Below are 21,432 nucleotides of genomic sequence, written 5' to 3'. Positions count from 1 at the left end.
GTGTCCCAATGTCACCACCCCAATGCATTTCCAGGAGCGCACCTGAGCGGTGCAGGAGGAGGATGTTCCCGCAGAGGCGAGTACAAGTTTGAACTTGAGGGACGTTTGTGGCTCCATCGGGGATTCTGCCGTCCCTACATCCGCCCCGCTCTCTGTCCCTCCTTCCTGACCCCAGACCCGACAAAACCTCTGGGTTTCCCCCCTCATGCAGGGGCTCTCCCCAGGCTGCAGCATCTCAACGCCGAGGCCGGAGCAGCACCGCACTCCGGTGCTCGCTCTGCCGTCAGCCCGCAGCAGAGAGCCGCGTCCCTGTCCCTGTCCCTGTCCCCGGCCCTGTCCCCGGCCCTGTCCCCGCTGCCTCCCTGCTCCCTGCGCTGTCCCTACTGCTTGCAGCTGTACACCACCTCCTCCTGCATGCACTGCTGGCACTCCACGTAGCAGCACCAGCGCACCTGGCAGTGGCACGAGAAGGTGACCAGGCGGCTCTGGGTGTTGTAGCCCCTCCCGCAGCACATGCTGTCGCAGTTGCCCTCTCGGGAGCAGGTCCTGCCCGCCGTGCCCAGGGAATATTTGCTGGGCCGGCAGAAGCTGGGCGAGTCCTCCACGTACACCAGGTCGGTGGGACGGGGCAGGGCCGGCTGCTTGGCCGAGTGTCCGTGTCTGTGCGGCCCCGCCAGCTCCGAGTGCCCCACGGCGTCGTTGCTGGTGCTGAACACCTTGACGGCGTCGTCGTAGCGCAGCTTCAGGAGCCGCCCGATCTCGTGGAAAGGCGAGAGCTGCTTCCAGCAGGTCCGCACCGCGCAGGAGCCGGACACGCCGTGGCACTTGCAGGTGGTTTTGAGGCCGTTCTTCACCGCCTGATGAGCAAGGAGAGTGGTGGTTATTACCTGCCGGGACCTAGTTCTGGTAGAGGCAACACCTCAGATCAGAGACAGCTGCAAGCGCTTCTGTTTTATCGGAATTATTTCTATTTCATGGGTGAAAAAATGTTAATAATTAAAAAAAAAAAGCAAAAAAAAACAAACAGAGGAATGGCTACAGAGTTGGCAGGTGAGCCAGAGAGTGGATAGCCTGAGGACAATCAGCTGAATACCAAAGTAAAATTTTATTAATTCTATTTGGCACAGTAGAAGTAGCCAGTCATAAAACTGGTATCACCAACATGGTGGATTCCTTTTTGGTATATTCAAATGAAGACAGTGCTCTAATTAAGCAATCAATTTGACTCAGTAAATGGAAGACAGTGATGAGTCAGTAGCCTGTAACCTACATATGCTCAATCTGATGGTCTCTCCGACCTCATTCCATAAAAAGTCACCAACAGACTCATAACTGATCTCAAGAGTTTCAGTCTTTAATTTGCTTCACACGTGCCACCAGCTCTAAGCTCCAGCTGTTCTCAGAACAGCTCTGTGGCCCTGGCATAACCCCTGGAGTCAATCAGCCGTGGAGTTTCTGTTACTGTGCTGCCCCCCTGTCACCCATCTCGGGACCACTGGAGGACACAGGATGCTCCTCTGCCACTCAACATGCATCTCCTCACACAAGAGCTCAGGAGACTTCCCAGGAACTCTCAGCACCACGAGGCCCAGGACACACATGTGAGCACGCCTGGTTTGTGAGCAGGGCAGTGAACACCCCTGTCACACACAGGATGGGTTGGAAGACTTGTACCGAGTCCATAGTTCATCCCAAGCTCGCCAGTGCAGCTCCTACCTTGATGCCCACATTGGTGTTGTGGATGTCCACCTTTGCCCGCAGGTCTTTGCCGATCCTCTTCTGCCCCAGGAACTTTTTCAGGAACTTGGTGCTGTACTTGAGGTTGTCCCCACAGACTCCCCACTGCCAGGCCTTGCGGTTCTCCAGCCCCGGGGAGTCGTCGCAGGTGCAGCGCTCCATGCGCCCCGCGCTGCACGCCCGCGCCAGCGAGTGCGTCAGGGCGGCCGAGGACACGGCGTACAGGAACGCTGTCTCCTTAAAACCTGCACGGGACAACGGTTGGGAGATGCCAGGTAAAGGCCTTGGTAAGCCTCTAAAGGGGGGAAATTATTTCTCAGAATCTCTGCTGCTTAGTGCGTAAGTCTGAAACGTCACATTAGGTGTTAGTGAGTTCTCTTCACAGGGGAGTGACAAAACAATTCCTTCCCAGCTGGAGAATCAAGGACAACTGGTACCCAAAAAAGGGGAAGGGAAGGGAAGGGAAGGGAAGGGAAGGGAAGGGAAGGGAAGGGAAGGGAAGGGAAGGGAAGGGAAGGGAAGGGAAGGGAAGGGAAGGGAAGGGAAGGGAAGGGAAGGGAAGGGAAGGGAAGGGAAGGGAAGGGAAGGGAAGGGAAGGGAAGGGAAGGGAAGGGAAGGGAAGGGAAGGGAAGGGAAGGGAAGGGAAGGGAAGGGAAGGGAAGGGAAGGGAAGGGAAGGGGGAAAGGGGGAAAGGGGAAGGGGAAAGGGGAAAGGGGGAAGGGGAAAGGAACCAGGGGGCTGAGACTTCATAGACTGGGGCTGTGGTTGGATAATTGACACCAATATATAGATGAACCACAACTTATAAAAGTGTAAAAACTCATGACTTGGATCCACCTTGGATGTGATTTGGGTGTAGCCCCAGCCAGGCTCTTGCACTGCCCAAGGTGTATCCTTTCAATAAATACCCATTTTATTCCTTTTGATCTGTCTAGTCTCTGTTCCAGGTCAGCCTTTCCAGGAAGCAGTTGAAGCAGGAAAGGCACCTCCCTGCCTGTCCTGCCTGTCCATGGACTAAACACAATAGTTAGAAGTACCAAGAGACAAAACTCCTCAGGTATTCCCACACCATCCCCAGCAAAGGAGCACAGATTGAAGTGATCGGGGTAGTGACACCCCAGTCTCACCCATGACTGGTTCAATGTGGACAAGGGAAGGGTGGCAACAAACAGTCCTGGGGAAACACCCAACTGCAAAAAGTGACAGCCACCAAGCTCTGCTTGTTCCCAGCACAGAGCTGATTGGTGCAATTACAGACTGTCATTGAAATCATGTTGTGCCATAAAATCAGAAAATCTGTAGTAGAGACTGAGAAAGTGCCTTAAAATCCAACCTGTTATTTAAAAATGTTTTTAAATGGGATTGTAGTGGTATTTCCTATTAAAAGACCACATGTATTTGGAATGGGAAGGGTTCCATGTTGAAGGACATCTTGGCAAGAAGGAAAACCCTCATGTGTGTGGGTTTTCTGAACTCCCTATAAATTGTCTACTCCAATGACTGTGGGGTGTGTTCTGAAGCTATTCTCCCCCCAAAGTAGGATTCCCAGCTTGGCTACAATCCCTGAGGTTGTGGTGTGATTATGACATTTCAACCAGGAAACAAAGTATGGTGAACTGAATGAAAATTCAATGTGGAGACGTGAGATCAGACAGGAATAGGAATATTGATACCCATGAGCTTCACAGAAGTTTCAGAAACTCTGATTGACACAAACCTGACCCAAACACCAAAATATTTTATTTATTTATTTATATTTACCTCCTCTCCCATTCAGTCATGGGGAAAATCTTAATATTTCCTCTAGAGTTCATTTGCAGGAAAAAAAACCCAACCTATTAATGGGAAATTGCTTAACAAGTCAAAAATGTAGGAATTAGTGCGAGGAAGAGACAGGTGACTGATCAATAGCTCTGGGTGCAGGAATGGGTAAAATCAGCCAAAACAGAAAAAGTTTGGTTTATGGGAGATAGAGCACTTATATATCACATGGAAGAAAACACAATAAAGAAAACAAATATTCCACATGGGAAAATTCCAAATTTCCTTCCACATCAGAAGGAAAATCTGTTTTCCCCAGTAATGGAAGAGAGAGAGACAATCACAAAGACTTGATCTGGACTCGCACTGAGCTCTGCCTGGAGCAAAGGTCAGAAACCACCTCTAGAATTCACCAAGTCCAACCTCAAATCTCTCCATCACTCTGCTCCCTCAGAGATTTCCCATCCAGCTGTAACAGTGGATCAAAACAGAGTGCTGAGATCTGAGTGATGTCCACCATAAACATCAGGACAAAGAGTTCTCCTGATGGCTGCCAGCAAGACTAATGGAAAATGTGACTAATCATGAACATAATGGAGAGGCTTCATTAGCAACTTCAATGGACTTTATAGGAGCTTTTTGGAATAACAGAATTTTAGATAAAGATCTACCAGCAGCATGGACATGAGGGAAGAGTTTGGAAAATATGGAGGAGATCAAGGAGATAACCAACCACCTGCTTCCTGTCTCACCATTTTGGTTGCCATAACCACTGGGGCAATAATTTGCAATTAACCTTTCTGGTTGATGATCCTCTACAGAATTTCTCAGGGTACTCCAAAGATAATGAAAGAATGTCACCAAATCCACCAAAAGTTTTGTAAAAGCTGGAATGGGACATGGTCAATGCAGGCTGTGGACAGCAGCATAATGCTCACAATGCATATTCAAACAGAGTCTAACCCTCTCCAAAGGAGCTAAGAGAGGGTGACTGATACTTGAGATCCTAAATCTACTAAATCATTCCAGCAGCCAATCTCCACATGCTTTCCAGATTCCCAACATCCCCTCTGACACGCTGATGCCAGAAGTGAGGAGAGCATTCCGGAGGCCCTTTCCCAGCCATGAGGAGCCAGCAGGCCCCGTCGCCTCCACAGCCCCTGCTAAATCTGACTTTGTGGATCACCACACTGCTCCTGCTATTTCAGATGTTTTGGTTTCCCCATGTAAGTCCTGGCCAGTTTTCAGCCCACTGAAAATCAGAGGTCGTGGCTGTGGTCAGGCCACTGCAGACAGCAGCAACTGCAGATAGCCAGCAGACTTTGAAACATCTCCTTCTCCTTCCAACAAAGCTTCAACATCACCAGGCTGCCAAAGACTTGTCTGAAAAGTCCAAGATGATTCCCTCCACTTTATCATGAGGAATCAATCACTATTTAATTGTTAACTCACAAAACAAATGAGAGAAGTTAAAGGTGTCCTTCAGCCCTTGTGGAAAGTGCAGCAGAGCAGCTGCTGGAGCTGGATGTTCAGGAGGTCACAGCACAAATGGCAGTGATCAGCTCCAAGGAGCACAGTTTGGGATCTGAACAGAGGTTACTCCATGTGTCCTGCTCTCTCTCCTCCCACAGTTACAACGGAGCTCCTGTCACCACAGGCAGTGGTGACAGTCCCAGGCTCTCAGGGTCTGGGTTGGGGATGGGTCACTCCCCTGACCCCACTGAGTGTCTTGTCAGGGACAAAATGAGATCTGAAACTCTCGGTGCAGGGGGAACATCTGGGTGCAGATGTCTGTGCTGGGCAGCTTGGCTGCAAACATCCAGCACAGAGATGAATGTCAGGAAGCTGCAGCAAACCAGCTCCCTCTGGTAGCACCTTCCATGTGCCCAAGCCTCGCCCTGAGCTCTCCAGAAAGGTTTCTTAGCTCAGCAGCCTACAAATACAGAAGGACTTTTCCTGCAATAGCACCACTGTTGTGTGCTGTGGTGTGCTCCAGACCACAGGGAAAATTGTAACAGGAGGAGTTTAGCTATGGGGTGACTCTGCCAGAGGAAAGATGCTCAGGGTCAGAGGATTTTCAATGATGTAGTGAAGGAGTGTGAGCATTTCAGAGCAGGTGGAGAAGGCATCTCTCTGAAAACAACAGCAAAACCAACCAACAACAACAAAAAAAAAGCTATAGAAGTATAGAAATAATTAGGATGGAAGGATTCTCAAGGTCTTTAGAACCACCTCCTGCTCAAAGCAGGGCTGGCTCCAATGCCAGCTGCTCAGGGCTTTGTCCAGCTGACTTCTCCAAACCTCCCATCCTGGAAATTCTGTGTCTGTGAGTCACCACTCCTCTGCTGCACCATTCCTGGATTCCTCATGACAACAGTGAAACCACTGCTGGAAGGTCAGAGTCCAACCAGCAGGAGGCAAAGCAATGGATTAAGGGATGGAAGGAGTGCAGAGCACTCATTTCTCAAGAAGGATTTTGTGAGTGGCTGGCTCTGACCTCTTTGCTAAAGGTATTTATTTCCCCAGATCACTGAGTTGTTTGAGATGAAATCCTGCTTTACCTGACTTCAGCAGCCCTTAATGGCACACCCAGGACACCACAAGGTCATCACTGCTTTACATGTTTTTATAAAGATACCAACTGCCCCTGTGTAACAAGGTGACTCGAAATCATTTAAACTCTAACTCTTCCCATCTTTAATCTTTAAAGAAGTGGAGAAGGAATACAGGAGGATTTTGCATGGATCGATGAGGAGCAATAGCTGTCATAAGTGACAGTGGCCACAGAAAGGTTGCAGGTTATGCAAAAGGAGTTTCCCAGAGAAACAAATGGTGCAGACTGGTAAAATAATCTGGCATTTCAGGAAGCAGAAAACCTCTGGCTTATTTTTTGTTTGTTTTTTTGGCATCTCTAGAAGCAGAAAAAGCACTGATGATCCAGTCACAGCAGTTTGTCATTACAAATTGAGTGTGGCTTTTCACCTGCTACAAAAATGCCCCATCTCACTGGGAAGGAGCTTTTGCACCCCCTTGCACTCTTAAGACCATTTAGGATTGTTAAAAATGTGTATTTTTCTTCATGGATTCTCTAGGACCATGGTGATATCAAATGATTTCAATATTTCTAAAATGCCTCGTCACTACCTGGGTGACAGGAGAGTTGCATGACCAACAATTTCCAACAAAGTTCCAACAAATGTCACAAGCAGATCAAAAGTGGCAGCTGAAAGCATTCATGTTCTTTATGAAAGAAACAAACCCCTTTGCAAGCTAAAGGAAAATGAGAACTAATAATTGCTCCCAGCCAAGTGTCCTGTCACACAGGGGGTGCACTCAGCATACTTGGCTGTATTAAATCATCATTTGATCCTTAAGATTGTGTAATAAAAGTTTTCAAACACTTATCCCCATCTGCCAAAACAGGTTTGAAATTACAGGTGATATTTTATTTTGTCAGTCAGGAGCCCATGGAAATGTTAAGGCATGCCACTGCCAGATAATTAAATGTTTTCCAGCTATTTGAAGATGAGGATTATTCAATTGTCATTTTCAAGTTCTTTGAGGTTGATGAAGGTGCAGATGTGAGAAAGACACTCAAAATTATCACAAACAGCTCCTTCCACCTCCTGCTAAAAAATTCACAGTAGAGACTTGCAATGAAGAAAATCCGATCTTGCATGTGCTGACTTAATATTTTATTAAGTTGATATTTAATGTAATAAAATTTGATAATTTTAAAAGGAAACATTAAAAAGTTTTTGATCCCAATGTTAATTAAAATTAGCACTGATTTTCATTAAAATGAATATTGGCTTCCTCCGGTCCTTTTTTTTGAAAACATTAAGTTTCTAAACATTATCAAAGGACCAAAAGCAATAAATCTGAAGACTGAAGCTTAGTAAGTCCTAATAGAAGTTATTGAAGGGCTGAAACTCTGCAACAGTCGGGCTTTGGTTGGATCAGGACAGGTCTGGCAAGCCCTATATGCATTCCCTGGGAATCTTTATTAAGAAATAATTTCAGGGTCCATCTTCATTGGAATTTCCTCAAGGATTGGAAGGATTTATTATGTTCCATCCTACCTCGAATCCAGACCTCACAGGAGAATTTCCTCATCTAAAGTATTTTGGGAAACAGAAAGCCAGTGGGTCTTTAGTCCACTCTGCCCAAATTTCTCCAATTTTATGTCAAAGAGAAAAAAAAAACATCTCTTAGGAGAGATTTGTCAGCATGCACTGAGACGTCTGCATGCAGATAAATAGCTTTTCTTCAAGCAGTAAACAGGTTTAAAAATCGTATTTGAGAATAACAGATGTTTACATACACGAATATCCAAGGCGCTAAAAGGATTTTTTTCCTCCACCTGTCCCCTGCCATCGGGCACTGCCCCCGCACTCCCAGAGCATCACCCGGCCGAGGAGGGAGCTCGGCGTCAGGACTGGGCTCTCAGGGAACAAGCCAGGGACGCGAACCTCCCCCCGCTTTCCAATCCCCGACAAACCACGCTGGAAGAGGAGGACAAGGTTTATTTCGTGGCAGCGGAGCCCGAGCTGCCCAGCTCCCACCGCCGGCTGAAGCGGAGATCTGGCACCGATCTCGTCTGCGGCGAGCCGGACTGAGCGTGGGACGTGCCGGGGCTGCCCCCGGAGTCTCCCCGCACCCCAATACCTTGTACCTCTCTTGAGCAGGCTGGGCCGGCCCTCCAGGCTGCAGTTCCAGCGCTCGCTGCGGAACTGGAACTGGCACTCGAGGATTCCCAGGCGGATCGCGTCCCGCAGCGTCTCCGCCAGCCCCGGCTCCCTCCGGCACAGCCGCTTCTGCCTGCGGGACAGCTGCAGCAGCTCGCACTGCTTCTGGTGCCCCTTGGCCGGGCCGGAGCCCCCCGGGGCACCCAGCGATGGGAAATGGCTCAGAGCTTCTTTCCCGGTCAGGCTGGAAGGAGAGAAGCAGGAGAAGAGGCGAGTTAAGGAAGAAAACCCTGGGGTCGTGCAGGGTCGCGTTGCGCAGGAGCTCTGAGCCACCTGAGGTGCCCCTGGCCGTGGCACGGGACTGCTCTGGGTGGTCTTTAAAGGTCCGTTCCACCCCACACCAGTTTGGGATTCTGTGATGATTCATCACGGAAAAGGTGAAGAAGGGAAGGTTATTTAGGAAGCTGCGGGTCCGGGCATTTTACCAGCTCAGAGATTAATCAATACGAATTGATTAGATCTGATGTCCCATTGCCACCACACACCAGGGCAAAGTCCCAGACTGACGTCGTGGGCAGCAGGAGAAACCCGTGTGTGTTGTCACCAGCAGCCCCAGTGGGGAGAACGTGACAGCACCCACTGAAGGGTCACAGCACGGCCAGAGTCACACACAGAGCCCCGGCTGCTGCTCACTGTGTCACAGCTCTGTGTGACTCCTGAGGAGCCACAGCTCCTTCCCAGGGTCTGTGTGCACTGGTACCACACCCCACAGCTTGGAAAGGCCAGTGGGGGCACATTACCAGTGACCACCTTCCTCCACAAGCATGAGTTTTGCTAGAAAACATACTCTTGCTGAAAAAAAATACAGGAAAGGTCAAATAAAAATGTCCTGCCCAATGCAATGGCAATGCATTTATGTGTTAATGTAATTCAGCTGAAAAATGTCACAAATATTGGAGACAAATGGTTTCACTATCCATGGCAAGACAATTTTTCTCTTGCAAAACTCATCTTATCTGATATCTTCAGGATGCTTGAAATCACAGGGAAATTATTTTACTTTGATACAGGATTTGGGGGCTGCAAACTGGGAGCAGTTGTGCGGCAGCACAGCACTGACCAGGAGTCTGTTACCTGCTTCCCAAATCCAGATTCACAGCGAGCCTCAAACCCTGCCCCAAGAAATTCCCAAACAAGACAGATCAATGGAAATATTCTGGAACCTTTCTTTTTGGACACTTCTTCATGATGGAGGATGCAAGTCAAGCACTGCAGCTGTGATTTGAATCTCCCCTGTACTTTGTAGATACATAGAGTGTGCTCCTGAGCCGTTCCTGAGATATTTTCCAGATCTCCCCATAGTCAGCCCAGCCTATCTGGGCACAGGAATTGGAGCACAGCTCTGCTGCCCTAATCCCACAGCACCCTGTACCCATTCTCACACGAGAATGCAACCCCCGGGTGTGCTCACACAGCTGTAATTAAGAACAAAGACAATTAACTAACACACCTCTGGACTCACCCAGAGACCTGCAAACTACCCAAGAATCTTGGAACCCGTGTGGATCACCCAAGGACTGAACCTTAGAAACCAAGTGGGTGAGAAGAATCTCTCTCCTGCTGTCACTGCCGAACTGAGGGACAGAAACAGGAGAGATCCGGGTGAACCAAGGAATAAAGAGGCAATGCTGGAAACAGAGCAGGAGCATTAGGGCCAGGCTCAGCTGAAGAAATTCCAATTAACACGGCTCGATGAACTTCAGAGCAGCTCAGACTGCATGGGTCAGAGCCTTGCCTGGCCCCAAACCCTGCCCAGAGGCTGCTCAAGGCAGACCTGAGCTGGAGGAAGTGCCCTGAGGGACATGAGATTGACCCAAGGCACTGAGACCAACCCATGACGAACCATTCTGAGGGCTTTGCCTGGCTCACCCTGGTACCTGAAACCCAACACACTTTGGTGAACCAACCTGTTCAGGGGATGGGATGTCCCTGGGAGCACAAGCTGGGCACAAGCTCTGAAACTCAAGGTTTGCAAACTCAGCATTTACATGGGCAGGGACAGGCTCAGAGGTCAGCAAAAGTCTGATTTAGGGATGTTCAGACAGCACCCAACTCAGTGAGACAATGCTGGGCTCAGCAGAGGTGTTGCTGTTATGTCAGAATAAAATCCTCTCCCAGAACCTGGACTTTGCCTGGTAGTGGGACTCCAGCACTGACACCCCAGAAAAGTGCACTTGTCAACAAGTGGAGTGGGAATGTGGCTCCTCTCCCTTTGCCATGCAGTGTCTGTGCTCCCAGGCACCAAAGTTTTCCAAGTTCATGGCACCAAGAGAGGAAATAAGGAAGTGGGAGGTGCCACTGAAAAGTTTAAGAGCCTGATATAACAGCACAAATCACTCACTGCTTGAAAGCACAGCTGCAACATTCCCAAACTCCATGTACCAAACTACTGACTGCCCCCGTGCCAACAGAGCTGCCACCCATGCCAGGCATCCTACCTCCCCAAAATCCCCTCCAGAACAAAAACATCTCCCCTCTTACCAGTCTTCATCCTCATTTTAGTGTCCTAAATTCCAGCTAAAACAGCTTTCATCCCTTGTCAGGTATTTCAGACAGCAGCAGTGGCTTCACTGACGATTTAGATGAATCATCCCCTTTCTAGGGAAGGTGTGACCAGCCTGAGCCCTTCCCTTTCCCAGGGGTTCAGAAGCAGCAGGAGCTCAGTGCATCGATGGCTCTGAGTCCAGAGGAATCCCAGGGTATGACCTCAACTGGGAAAAACTCGAGAACTGCAAGAGAACTGCTCACTGCTTGTTCTTGCCATTACACATGCTCATCCCAAGGACCCAGGATATTGGCCAAAAATGCATGGATCCCTTCTCCTGGGAGACAGGGAGAGCAGGCAGTGCAAAGCAAGAGCCATCAGGTGAATGTAAAGTCAGAGACTCAGCCCTTGAGCAGACACAGTTTCACTAAACGTTTCCCCAGATTTGTTGAGGGGTTAATGAATTTCAAGTGGCAGCTGTAAAGTCAAGACTGTGAAGTTCTGTGTAGCCCAGGGGTATCTGATTCACATCCAGGTGCTGACTCAGGAAGGAGAATGTGGTGCAAAGGTATTGCTGGAACCTGTGTGAAACTGAGAAAAGATGGCAAAAGGATCTTCAAGATTTACAAGAGATCTGATGAATGACACAAACCAGGGATGAGCTGTCCTGGACAAGCTTAGAGAAACTCTAAAACCAGAGTAGAATTGGTGGGCAAAGGTTAAATACAGAACAGTGAAGAAGAGTCAACGTAACTTCTGTGGAAGGTGGTCAGGCCTCTTACACCTGAAGAAGCCACTGCACACACAGACCAAGGACAAGCCAGATGTTACTGTCTGCTTGGACATGTGCAGGTGACAGATTTCCAAAATAGCTTGTGTAAGACAGACTGGATACTTTCCAGAAATCCCACCAGGAGAAGAAGGGACGGTAGGAGAGCACAGGGCAGTGGAAACAGGACTGGCCTCCAAGTGAGTAAAGATTATTCTGATCTCTAAAATAGAATAATCAGGGGGAATGGTGATAATTTATTAAATTCTAGACTTAAAATAAATGAGGCTGTAGTTAAACTTGCAGCCCTTCTCAAAGCAGGGCACAAGGAATTCTGAATTATCCATGTATTCATACAAACCATGGAAGACAAAGTCATAAAGGGACCATTAAACACAAAGATACTTTGACACAGGAAATTCTGCATGTGCAGACTGCCAGAACATGGAAAAGATTCTGAGGGAACATCTCAGTCTGCCACCCTACTTCTGTTCATGCCTTTGTCTTCACATTTGTTATTACCCATTGCTGGTGAAGGTGGTGAAGCCACATCAGCCCTTGTCCTGAGTTTTACTGTCCTGGACAGGGATTTTCTCAGGGATGTCCTTTGCCCCACCAGTGGCCACTGGGATTTGGGGGAAAATAGCATTGCCATTCTCCAGGCTCTGAAGGATGTTGGGTTGGGATGTTGTTGGGATGCTAATATTTGTCGAAGAAAGGTGTCATAAAAACCTTTGAAGAATTTGATTCCATTTCCAGAGCAATCTTAATAGTGCAAATACAGCCTGGGACCACACACAGAGATATGGAGCCTAATTCATCATTTTCACCATTCAGAGCAAAAGCTTTGTGGGAAAAACACTTCCTAAAACTGGATCCAGCAACACTTTAAATTCTGATCAAGGTAATGTGGCATCCTACACAGATAGTTGCCTGCACAGGCAAATCTACTTCATGTTTATTTTTTTATTATTGCTGTTATTTTTATTATTGTTGTTGTTGAATTTATGAAGTTGCAACAAAGAGAGTAACTTGGTTTTCCTCTAAAAAAGGAGGTCAGAAATAACCAGATGGATAGAACACAGCTAATGAAATAAGAAGTAAATTGGTTAATCCTGTTCTAAACCAAAGCTAGAACACACCTTTCTGTGACAGTCTCCCTTGTGCAAGCTTTCACACTTGTCACTTGAGGCAGGGCAATGTCAGCAGGAAATAATTATATAAATTACATAAGTAATTCCATCACTGTGTTTGAGGCTCCCGGGATCAAGAGTCTCATAGTCAGAGCACAGACACAGCTCCCAAAACTCATCTGTCACACAACTTTCAATTCAGACAAGCAGCAAAGGAATTCAAGGAGTGCCCAAGGCCAGGCAGGTGACAGTGGCACAGCTGGGAGCAGAAGCCACTCTCTGAGCCAGGACAGTCACAGAGATTGCCCTGTGAGTGGAGGCTTTGCAGGCTCCCACCACAACTGTATTTCATCAGGGCAGAGCCAACACAGGATCTGATCAAGATCAGAGTATGCAAACATTTGTACAAGACTAAATATAAAATATGCAGATATTTGCAGTCAGGCAAACTGCATCGTTTTAGATGATTTAGAGTTTATTATCTACAGATCATACAGCAAAGAAAGTGAACTCTTTGAATTAATGCACACCTGCTCACAATCTAAAAGAACAATAAGGATCTCCAACTTTATTTCTCTCCTTTTCTGTCTAAGTACTTTGCTAAATTCATCTATTTCCTTTAATCTCCTTCCAGCCACATTCCAGCTGCTTAAGAGACTTTTAATGAGAGCCTGTTCCTGTGCAATGCCCAATGTCCTCTGGATCTGAAAGGTCTTAAAAACCAGTAAAAGTATGCCTTTCCTACCTCTCCCAAGTAAGGAGAAAATCAAAGCAGCCCACAACAGGACTCCATATCTGATTTCAGGGGCCTTTCATGTTCTACAGGAATATCTACATCCCACAGAGAGCTGCAAGAAGCCTTCAGGAAAGGCTGAGACAATGTGGGACATGATGGATCAAACCAAGGCCTGTGCAGTGCACAGAGATCCCCAGCTCTTCTCTGTCCCCAGCAGTTCTGTCAAACAGAGTTTTCATCCTTTCAGAAACAGCACAATTTAACACCCCCCCCCCCCCCAATTTGTCCCTGGAGAAAGGATGGCCTCTGAGTGTTGCACTGTTGTTACTAATCAGGATGGTTCCTCTGCTTTGTACCCCCACTGTCTGTAAAGGAGGTGGCAGAAATCCCCAGAGCATCCAAACTATAAATCTCAATAATCAGTATTGAGATTTAACAATTGATATCAAAGCTTTTTACTTTCCTCCATCAGAGCTGTCATTTCAGCCCCTCGGGCAGGTGTCTCTATACCTGTTATGCTCCAGGTTTTTTATCAAGTTTCTGCTCCTCACAACGAGAAAAAGCTTGAATTAAAAGCTCAGATGAGTTCACATGAGGTTGTGAGTCAGAATCCTTTGAGATGGATTGTTTGCTGTTTGCTGTAAGCCCTGTCTGGGAGCAGTAACAGATGATGTGTCCAGGTCCAGACTTTTTTTTAAAGAATTCTCCTGAAGTTCCACAGAGACCAGGATATAAAATTACTGCATCAGAAGAGCTGCCAGTTTGGGAGGAGAGGCAATAACCAGCTCAGGCTCCTGCACAGGGCTCTCCATCCTTACCTGCTCTGGGCTCCCACAGTCTGGACATCCTTGGTTTGACTCCTTCCACCTCCCAGCCCAGCCAGAGGAAATATCTCCATGTGGATCCCAGTTCCAGGGCTGATCCCAGCCCAGGGCAGCAACTGGGCAGTCATTACAGGGGAGAGCAGATTTTCAGTCTAACTCTGGACTGGCCGCATTCCCCAGAGCATTCCTGGCATGAAACACTCAACACCCAGTGGGATGGGGTTTTAGAACCTGTGCTACACTGAGATAGTGACTAAAGAGAGTCTGGGAGCTGAGAGAATCAAAAAGCATCCATGAAAAAAACCTTTCCCTCTGCAATGCATCTACAGCTCCACAGCCCCTCTGCTGTTACACCACAGACTCCATCCTCAGTCTTCCCAAATTTCAGCTGAAAGTTTCTTTCCCTCTCCTTTTCTGCTCTTTCTCTCTCTTTTTTAATACCCCAGTACTCTGTGTGACTGACAATGACAACAATGATGTTGTAACAAACCTTCCTGAAAGAGGATTTGTCCTTTGAGGAACAATGATGCAGCCTGTAAATAATATCAGCATTTAATTATCAGCTCAACAGGAAGAGAAATATTCTCAGAAACTTTTCCAAGAGCACTCAGAACTGAACATCAGAGTCAGTATTTGAGCTTATTTGGCCCATTAGATTGATCAGGGGAATGCTGCAATAAGACATTTACCAAATAAAACAATGGAATCTGGGTAACTGGGCTAATGGGATGGAAACCAAGGCTTGCTGGACATCTCTAGAAGGACACAGGAGATGTGAGGACAGCTTTCTTAGGGACGATCATATTTACTTTAAGGTGTCATTTGACACACGATGCTGTTTCCAAAACTATGCAAGGCCCAGCTTCAATAGCCCTGCAAGTCACATGCTGGTTTTACCCTCTAACAGCCCCAGAAAAAATCCTTCCATCGGGAAATGAGCAAAAATTGTGCCACTGGCTTTGATGGAGCAGAACCAGCACTAAATACAGAAGGCATGGGTGGGCAAGAGGAGCTGTGAGCCCAGCCAGCACATCCTGTGAGATCCCAGGCACCCCTGCAGCCACCACAGGTATTTCAGGATGAGTTATAAAGAAATCTGCCCATGGAGCAGGGGCCAGCCTGGCCCGTGGATGAGACACGTCCCAGCCTGTTCCCCAGAAGGCTTTGATCAGCTTTGGTACTTCCACCTTCCCACCGACCTCCTACCTGGGGTGGGTCTGTTCTGGATTCGGCCTTGGGAGAAGCTCTTTGCCCTCCAGCACATCCTAAATGCCTTTTCACCTTCTGAAACATGAACAAGGAGACAAAGGGAGGCTTAGAGCTTTTAATGAGGTCTGGAGACATTCCCAGCACCTGAGGAGCTGAACATCCTGAGAGGAAAAGCATGAAGAGGAGGAAATGCTTCACAGAAGGCTGCAGGGTGGAGGAGGATTGAAACAAAGGTGGACACAAAACCAGCACAAAGGGAGTCAGGGGGTGAGGACACTGGACACTGCTGGATTCCTGCATCCAGAGAACCAGGCAAGCCCAACACAACCCCAACAACAGCCAGGCCACCTTTCACACAGGGCTTCTTTTCTCTCCCTCTCCTAAAAGAAGGTTTTAATTTAGCCCCTGTAGTCCCAGCACCAGGAGTTCAGGATCTGCAGACACCAGTGAGCTCCAGGTACTGGGAATGGGGTCAGAGTTCTGCCCTCAGCTTCTGTGGTTTAAAAGACATTCCCCTTTGTCCTAAAACCATAATACAAAAATTGTTTCCCACTGCCAGAGGGCAGGGTTAGATGGAATATTGGGAAGGAATTGTTCCCCGTGAGGGTGGGCAGGCCCTGGCACAGGGTGCCCAGAGCAGTTGTGGCTGCCCCTGGATCCCTGGGAGTGTCCAAGGCCACTTTAAAGGTCCCTTCTAACCCAACCCATTCTGGGTTTCTCTGAATTTACCCATTGTAATGCTGTGTTCACTTTGGCAAAACTTGGTTTTCTGTATTTAAAGGTGAGCTGCATCTTTGCCAGGCCCTTGAACAATTTTTGCTGGACTATCCCATACACTTCATGCTTTACTTTTCCCCTGATGGAATAAAACTCAGCATTTCCTTCACCCTTTAAAGCAGCAATTCTTCATCTTTGCCACATCCACAGCAGAAAGCGTTCAGGTCCTCTCTCTGTGTGATGCCATCCAAAAGCCTCCTTCACTTGTTCTTACATCTTTGAAGGTTTTCTCCGTTAAGTGTTTGGAAAGTCAATATTTGGCTCATGTGCCTGGGTCTCTCTTCTTTGGCTAAACTTACAAGCAGACCACTGACCCAGGGTCCCCAGTCCCTTCCAGTTCAGTACTAATTTAGATGGGAGATTGGTTTTCTCCCAAACCAAACATTCACTTCTAAAACATTCAAGTTCCTCTCAAGTCCATCAACTCAATTTTGTATCTAAAAGCTCCCATGAATCATACAGCTCATCACCACCAAACTCACTGAGTTCTTAGACTTGGGTTTCTTCTTTTGATTTTCAGATGAAGAGGTGAGAATACACAGGACACACCTGTGTCAGACCCCTCAAGGGAAAAAGCACATGTTGAAAATTGAACCTACACCCTCAGATCCTGAACAGCATGGTCAAGAGGCAGCACACATAGATTTCATGTGCCCAGAAAGCTGCTTGTACCAAATAAATCATTGACACAGAGCAAAAGATCACTCAGGCTGCTTTAGCAGAGTCCAGCTTGAGCAGCGGTCAGTGACAGCTCTGTGTTATCTGGGAGGGCAGCACAAATTCATTCACTTCCCCTGGCACAGCCACGTGCACATCCCTGTGGCTGGAAAGCCAAACTCTCCCTGCAGCCCAATCCCTTCACAGAGTGAGTGCTGACACAGGCTCTGAGTGACTGAGAAAGGGGAGCCCCCCCAAGCAGGGGCTTAGCTGTGAATTAGGCTGAATGACACAATTAATAAATTTAAAATCCAGATGATTTAAGGAAGCCTTGCAGCAGAATGAAATACCAGTCGTGTCCTAGGTGAGAAGTGCCAAGCCAACAGACACTTCCCAGGTAATGTAGAAAGAAGTGTCTGGCACGGGGTGGGAGGATCAGTGGAGAGGGAACAGGACCCGCCACGTGTGCCATGCACAGACCAGTCCCGAGTGCTACAATCACTGAATTACAAATGCTCCTGTCTGTTCTACCCTCAATGATACATGCACCAACAGCTCTGCTTACCATGAGTCTGGAAATCCTGCCTGAGGAGCAGCTCACACAGGAAACAAGTCAAAAAAAACCCCAAAACACTCTGCAGGGGAAATTTTGCATTGACCCAACCAGCTACAAACCCATCGTTGCCTTTATCCCAAGCAAACTAAAACATGAGTGGAAGACACAAACCCAGCCACAGCTGTGCCCAAGTGATTCTGATCCTGCAGTGTCTGGAGCTGGAGCAGCAGCTCTGCCTCCATCCCTGGGCCGGCTTCAAGCCTTGGAGCTCCGCAGCACCTTCATGTCCCCCACCCCAGCCTGCGAGCCCTGGCTCCCTGTGCCAGCCCCGTGCTCCAGCTTCTCCCCCAGGGGAGCAGCCTGCAGGGAGGGATCAATGCCAGCCACTCCCGGGGTTAATTCCCACCCTGAGCACACCCGGAGCACGCTTCAGGGGTAAAGTCCCGTTTTCTCCTCAGCCAACAGAATTTCCCACTCGTTTCCACATCCCGCTCTTGCACGGTAAATCCTCCCCTGGTCCCCTCTGTCCGGGCTCGCCGGGAGCTCGGGGAGGCTCCTGCGACCCCAGCACCCCGTGTCCCCTTCCCTCAGCCGCTGCCCCGCATCGCATCGCCCCGCCGGGCCGGTCCCGGGGGCAGTGCGGGGGATGCGCCGGGCGCTGCAGGTGCGCGGCTTGGCCGGGACCCCCTCGCAGCGATGGGGACAGGCCGGGGACAGGGACAGCCCCACGGAGCCCCCGAGCCCTCTGCGGAGAACTGCGCTCCCACGGCCACCCCGAGCTATCCCACGGACACCCCGAGCTGCCCCACGGTCACCCCGAGCTATCCCACGGTCACCCCGAGCTATCCCACGGCCACGCCGAGCTGCCCCACGGACACCCCGAGCTGCCCCACGGTCACCCCGAGCTGCCCCACGGTGACTCCGTTCCCCCGTCCCGGGTCCCGGTGTCGCCCCACGGACCCCCGCGCTCCCCCCGGGTCCCCGGCTCGAAGGCGGTGCCGGGGCCGGTCCCCACGGGCGGTGCTGACCCGAAGTAGGCGGCGGCGGGCGGCGGCGGCAGGAGGAGGAGGAGGAGGAGGATGCGGCTGAGTTTGGCGGCGGAGCGCATGGTGCGGGCGGTGCCGGTCCCTGCTCGCTGCGGGCCGCCCGGCGCCGCGGCTCTTTAAGCGAGAGGCGGGGCGGCCCCGTCCCGTCCCGTCCCGTCCCGTCCTGTCCTGTCCCGTCCCGTCCCGTCCCACCGCCGCCGGGAACCCCCGGGGCTCCCTGGGGACCCGGCGCCCCCCGGCCCTCGGGGACGCCGCGCCGGGTGCCTCCATCCCCGCGGGATCCCTCCATCCCCCATGGGATCCCTTCATCCCCCATGGATCCCTTCATCCCCCATGGATCCCTCCATCCCCGCGGGATCCCTCCATCCCCCATGGGATCCCTTCATCCCCCATGGGATCCCTTCATCCCCCATGGGATCCCTCCATCCCCGCGGGATCCCTCCATCCCCCATGGGATCCCTTCATCCCCCATGGGATCCCTTCATCCCCCATGGGATCCCTCCATCCCCGCGGGATCCCTTCATCCCCCATGGATCCCTCCATCCCCCATGGGATCCCTCCATCCCCGCGGGATCCCTTCATCCCCCATGGATCCCTCCATCCCCCATGGGATCCCTCCATCCCCCATGGGATCCCTCCATCCCTGCGGGATCCCTCCATCCCCCATGGGATCCCTCCATCCCCCATGGGATCCCAAGGTGACCCTCGGGGCTCTGTGCCCCCAGAGTGTGGCAGGACTCGCTGGGTCTCAGCACCAGGCTCTGGGATGGCCGGCAGTGCCCCATGGAACGATAGCTGTGGGTGCAGCAGGGGAACATCCCATTTCCAAGCCTCAGCACTGCCTTCAGGCAGTTGTTAGTGCAGGGAAGCATCAGGTAAGAGGTGAAGAGGCACCTGCTGTGCCCAGGCACCCAGCAGCCCCCAGCACATCCTTCCTTCTGCTCCAGCTCGCTGCTCTGCTGTTCATGGATGTAGATCCCAACACGTTCCAGAGTGTGGAGCAGCTCCCACAGACATGTAACCAAACATGCATTGCACAAGTGACATCTCCTGGAAATCTGGGGGGAAGAAGACCCTTTGGAGGTCTCCAGACAAACCTCCCATCCCAAGACAAGCAGCTGACAAATCAAGGCAAGGATGGCTGTGGCTTTGTCCAGCCAAGTCCTGCAGACCCCCAAGGATGCCCATTCCCTCGCCACTCCGGGCACTCGTCCTGCAGATGCACAACCCTCTGGGGAAAAAGGGTTTAACACCCAGCCTGATCCCTCGGGGAAGGGGGTTTAACATCCAGCCTGATCCTCCCAAGTGCACAACACAAACCTTCACAGAGGAACTCAGAAGCAAATTTCCAGAACCCAAGAGTGTCCATTGGAATAAAGATGCAATGCCTACCCTCTGAAAACTCTCCCACAAAATGCCAGGACTGTGGAGACACATGTTTGGAGGGTCTGGACAGGCACATGAAACCACCCCACTCCCCTCACTCCCCCACCCCCCAGAAAATGGATGAGAAGGTCTCTGTGCTGAGCTGGAGGTTCCCTGCTGCACATCCCACCCTCCTCCAGACCCTGGGTACCTGGGAGGAACTTTGCAAACAACACAGAACTGTGTGTGAGGCTGAGAAACCCAGCATTACCTAGAGACAAAGAATCCCAGCAGGATCCTTGGGCTGTGGATGGTAAAGACCTGTTCTCTGATACTGGGAACAGTGCTGTTCTCCACTCTGCACCTGGGCTTTTTGTTTCCCTTCTGGTATTTCCCCAGGGCAGAGCATCCCTCAGCCATGTCCCTGCCTGGCTAGCAGAGACGAGTTGTCAAGGACTGGTGATCTTAGGACAGGGATCAAGGCAAGCAGGGACAATAATGAGCAGTCACCATCTCACACCAGTCCTGCACAGTAGGAAGAGGAAGCCTTGCTCTCCTCCTGTGCTCTGTCCTGAGCTGGGCTGTGGTTTGAGAAGCAAAGGAAGGTGCATGGCTGAGTGTCACAAAGCCTGTGGCTTCATGAAGGGGGTGAGATGGGAGTAGCAGATACCATGAAAAATGGGGTGAAGAAGGGCAGTGTAACTGTTTCAGCCTTTCAGAGCTCCCCAACACCCAGGACTGCCCCAGGACGCTCCTGACTCTAGGAACTGGGATATAGGAACTTGCTCAGCTGCAGCCTCATCTCAACCTTGTTGCCCAAATATTCAAGGAGCAGCGAAGTTCCATTTCCATGCCCCTCTGAAAAGTTGTTCCCTGCTCTTGGCAGGGCTTATCAGGTGAGATAGATATTTGCTGATTTTGTCATCCCTGTTCAGGAATGTTTGCATAAGAAACATTTTTGATGCTATTTTTCAAAGAATCACTGAATAGCTCAGGTTGGAAGTGACCTTGCAGCCTACCTCATTTACCCCCCTGCCATGGGCAGCGACACCTTCCACTGCCCCAGGCTGCTCCAAACCCTGTCCAACCTGGCCTTGGACAGCTCCAGGGATGAAACATCCACATTTTCCAGTAAATTGTGTAGGAATGACTGGGAGAGGGGGTTACTTTTGATAACCCTCTCATTTTTTCACTCACTTCTTGCTACCACAACATTATGCAGAGGATACAAGCCTGGGCATCAAGGAATTCTGGACATCAGCATTTTCTGAGAGCACCTCAGGGAATGCATTTGTACATCTGTGAATATGTTTCAGCCACAGTGCCAAGATGTCCCCAGCCAGATTCTGGGGGCAGCTCAGGAGGAGGGCAGCCCCCTGAGAGTGGAACCACGGGGAGAGCACCATGGTCCCCAGTGTCACATCCTGGCCTTGATGTCTTTGGCAAGGAAGGTCACAGCACAGCCTCTGCAGGTCTGCTGGGACTTGCTCTCCAGATCTGTGTGCTCTGGTGCACCACAGTCCCAATCCTTTGGGTCTAGAGATGCCCAGGCCCCTTTTCTCAGATTCTGGGAGAAGCTGTAACACTCTTAAGCCCCTCCTGGGTGCTCAGCACCTCAGTGTGTCAGGG

At 50.1% G+C, this 21,432-nt stretch overlaps 1 protein-coding gene across 1 annotated transcript; it reads right to left on the bottom strand.

The window, feature by feature from the left end:
• Window positions 1–380: 380 nt before the first annotated feature.
• WNT9B (Wnt family member 9B) lies at window positions 381–9,622 on the bottom strand. The gene is made up of 5 exons (XM_062508445.1): window positions 9,619–9,622; window positions 9,307–9,358; window positions 8,174–8,430; window positions 1,717–1,982; window positions 381–857 (listed from the first exon to the last, which is right to left on the bottom strand). Exons 1-5 carry the CDS (start codon window positions 9,620–9,622, stop codon window positions 381–383), a joined length of 1,056 nt encoding a protein of 351 aa, XP_062364429.1.
• Between the last annotated feature and the right edge of the window lie 11,810 nt (window positions 9,623–21,432).

The sequence above is a fragment of the Cinclus cinclus genome, chromosome 24 (assembly GCF_963662255.1).
Source record: "Cinclus cinclus chromosome 24, bCinCin1.1, whole genome shotgun sequence".
NCBI lineage: Eukaryota > Metazoa > Chordata > Aves > Passeriformes > Cinclidae > Cinclus > Cinclus cinclus.
The sequence above is the reverse complement of the archived record's forward strand: the minus strand, read 5'-3'. Positions and strand labels throughout refer to the sequence as shown.